This window comes from Sceloporus occidentalis, unplaced genomic scaffold (genome assembly GCF_023333645.1).
Source record: "Sceloporus occidentalis isolate IW3139 unplaced genomic scaffold, rSceOcc1.0.p SCAF_145, whole genome shotgun sequence".
Lineage (NCBI taxonomy): Eukaryota > Metazoa > Chordata > Lepidosauria > Squamata > Phrynosomatidae > Sceloporus > Sceloporus occidentalis.
This window is the reverse complement of record NW_028317125.1, coordinates 1,233,397-1,237,213: the sequence shown is the minus strand read 5'-3', so window position 1 is coordinate 1,237,213 and position 3,817 is coordinate 1,233,397. Positions and strand designations below refer to the sequence as shown.

The following is a 3,817-nucleotide window of genomic DNA, read 5'->3' as shown; positions in this document are numbered from 1 at the left end:
TGATTTTGTAAGGCATTATAAATCCCACCTTTATATGCATGTATGGAAACCAGTTGTAACAAAACACTTCTGCTTTTGTTGTTGAGTTGTCTTAAGCAAGTTGGAACTGGCGTTAGAAAGAAACAAGACTTCCCATTTACTGAGATCCTCCCTGGGATGTTGTTTCAGTGACCTGGACCAATTCTTATATGCTCCACAATCATCAATAAGTCTGCTTGATTCCTAGGCATTTTGTTAGGCACAATGGCACTTTCTAACAATCATGTCTTCAAATGAGGTAAATATCAGTTTGCCATCTTTGTTAAAATGCATGAGTACCATAGGCTCATAACTTGCTGGAACACAACAAGGAGCTGGAGTATCACCATTAGATATGTGGTGCATCCTGTATTTAATTTGAGCATGCATGCTAGCTGGTTTATAGTTGTGTGGGCATGACCCATCACAAAAATGCATTGTGTAAGTTTCAGGTGCAATAACCCAGTCTTTCCAACCAATCTGCTCAAAAGACACCACCAGGGACTTGCGACAACATTTCTTCTCACTCTTTTTACACTCTTCCTGATCCGTGGAAATTGATCTGGCCTTTCTTGTTTTAGAGTGCATTTTCTCTTCCGTCTCTACTTCTAAAACAAGGGCATTGTCTTCTCCGTTGTGTTGCCTGCCATCACTAGCAAAAGGAATAGCCAGTGGAATCACCAACTCCAATCGGAGACATTTCTCAGAACTTGCCACCCACTGCTGGACAGCAGATCCTACATTTAGAGAGAGAGTTTCTTTGTCAAGAGGTTTAGAATCAAGTAATTTATGTTCTTGTTTTCCATTACTTCTGCTAGAGTCTACCACTTTATAGATGTGTACCATTGTTTGAGATGTTGAATTACCTCCTGTGGCTCTCAGAGCAGCCAGAATGTCCTTGCACAGTTTAAGCTCAGCCCTCATGACACTAAGCTCCTGATGAAACATTTGAGTCCTGGAAAACACTAGGTTGTATCTATGACTTTTATGACTTTCTTGCTCACATCTTTTTGTCATCTTCGTCTTACGTTCCACTGCAATAGAGAACAAAAGTCATGAATTTTAAGTTAGACATTGGGCTATAAGTTTTCATGCATTATTTCTAGAGTTGGAAAAAAAAGTGCTACATTGTATATTATAAGAGCAACAATTTAATGTTTAAGGACTGCGTGTCTGCTAGATATTTTGATATGAAATGTTAAGTGTAGAGCTATATCAAGGAGGTTTCAAAACCACAAAGTAAATAGCGGGGAAAAGACAGGAGTACCATTGGAAGTTTAGGTAGCACATCAAAGGTATTTATTAAACTCACCAGAGCTTCTGGACAGCAAGGAAAACTAGGTAGGTTATTGCACAGCCACCAGTCTATATGGGATAATTGATCCACTAAGGATTAACATTGATTAGTTGCTAAGGCTCATTATAAAACTTGCTTTTTATATTTGATTATTGATAAGATTGCTCCAATAGGACCTATAGTAAATTATTTAAATTAATGTCTGTCATGTTTCTCTATTAAAATTGTAAATTCAAGTCTGGTTCTGTGATTAGCATATGCTATAAATCTGTAAAATCACATCTAAATCAGTGTGACATCATTGTGTCCTTCAAGGTTAATGCAGTTTAAACATTTAACCTTGAGATAACAAGATTGTGTGCTTAATTCCAACCTGTGCAAATTAAACTGCGACCTTCAGAGAATCTTTTTATCTTCCCTGTAGTTCAACTGCTCCTCCATGTGAAGTAACACGTGATTGTAATGAGTAATGACAATTAATATGGTTGTTTTATAGGGTTCACCTTCATAACCATTTTTTTTATGTAATGATCTATTTTTATCCCTTATTATATTGTTTCATTCGAGACACCTGAAACATCATGAGCTTACAGTCAGGTTGTGAGACTTGGATATGTTTACAAAATCAGCTAAGCTTAACAGGAGAGCAAATCCTGTACAAAGACAAAAACGTTGCCTGGGTATACAGGACCTTTCTGTATGGTAGAATATGAAAGTATAGATATATATATATTCGACCAATACAGTATATGAAAATAACAGATCTGTATGTATTGGAAGTGTTTAGTATTAAGCTTATATGTAAATATGCATAAATAAATGTGCAATCACTGGAACACATTCGGTAAGGGGTTATTTTAGTTTGCAAAAGTTCTTTCATATGTGTACAGTAGAGACAAAATGCCAGAATGTCAGCTGCCATCATAAGAGTTAACAATTTCTTTCTATATTCCACTGTTGTACAGTAAAACTGACTTACATTTGGGTGTTAGCAGATGCACTATCCTCTCTGGAATTTCGTCTTTGCTAATGTTTCCCTTGAGCTCCCTTAACTTCTCCTGGTAGAGCCAGTGCATTTTGCGGATTTCCTCTTGGTCCATTTTTTCCTTGATGACTGGGGGACTGTGCAGACCTAAGCGTTCCAAGATTTCTTTTTTTACTGCCTCTAGTTGCAGTATTTTCTCATTTTCTCCCAGGGGCCTGAGGTGGACTCCAGTGATGCATAAGACCATGAAGCAGAATGCTGCACACCTGAGCTTCCAAGCTGAGTTTTGCATTATTGTGCTCGTAAAACAGTGTTAAAGTGCAAGGCTTGTTCAACATGCAGCCTCTAAGCCGTCTGAATGAATGAAATGAACCAGTCTCTGCATTTATAGCTTTCTGAACAGCACGCCCCCACAGACACACACACTCACCGCTATGTGGAAGTAAACATTGCAAATGCCAAAGGAATAGTTATCTCTGATAAATTTTTTTGGATGCATTAAACGTGCAGTGACATCGAAAATGACTGTTGTGTGTGCCTAATAATAATCATCATCCATGATTGACTTAAAACCAAGTATAATTTCACTTAATTTTGTAAAATACATTTCAATAGCCACATTATTTGCAATTATGTTTACAACTCGAGTTAATTATCAAAAATCAGCCACTCTTAAAACTTCCTTATTTAGTATCAGAACATCTCTGGCATCATGGTATTAATATCAATGATAATTACTAATGATTTTATTACCACATAAGGATAACATACTGTGTTTTGTTATTATTAGATTGTCTTCTTACTTTCTCCTTCTTTGAAAAAACTCTCACTTTCATAGTAGAGAGATGCATTCTAATGGATACTTGACTATGTTTATCTATGCCCCTGTATGTATTTTAATGTTTCATGAGACCTTTGTTAGCATAATCTTGTTGTAACTTCCATTTTACCATGGTATTTGGTAGTTGGATCTATGGTGCCATCTACTGGATGGTCAGAAATCCAAAGCCTGGTAGCGCTGAGTTATAAGGGTTGTCTTTACCGCGTAGCAAATTAGGAAGCTACTTTGGGCCAATCTTATCTTAGAGACCCACAGCAACTGTTCCTTGTGCCCCTTAAAGTTGTTGTAAGATTCTCCCCCTCCCCAGTGCTTACACACTGTATAAGCACACCAATAAAAGAAGGAGGAACTACAGTACTGGTGGCAAGTTCAACTGGTTTTGAGGACCCTCAAGGGTTTTGGTTCAAGGGCATGGGAGGGACAGGCTCTGGATTAGACAAAACCTGAGTTTCATGAAACATCAAATGTTTTTACAGAAAGCATCCATGGATCCATGAGAATACCAACATTTAATAAATTAATCCTATAGTCTATCAAATTAATGTAGTAGAAGAGGTCAATTATGATAAATGCTTGCCTAAGCTGTGTTTATTTGCTCAGGTACAATTGCTCCTCAGAGGTCATCTCATAACTGTTTAAATATGTGAGAATTAAGCAGTAGCGTACCTAAAGGGGG

General features: G+C 37.3%; 1 protein-coding gene across 1 annotated transcript; it reads right to left on the bottom strand.

Annotated features, from left to right (window-relative positions):
• Nucleotides 1-234: 234 nt before the first annotated feature.
• LOC149280859 (uncharacterized) lies at nt 235-2,547 on the bottom strand. Its single transcript, XM_089500036.1, has 3 exons — nt 2,295-2,547; nt 885-1,052; nt 235-755 (listed from the first exon to the last, which is right to left on the bottom strand). Exons 1-3 carry the CDS (start codon nt 2,545-2,547, stop codon nt 235-237), a joined length of 942 nt encoding a protein of 313 aa, XP_089356162.1.
• Between the last annotated feature and the right edge of the window lie 1,270 nt (nt 2,548-3,817).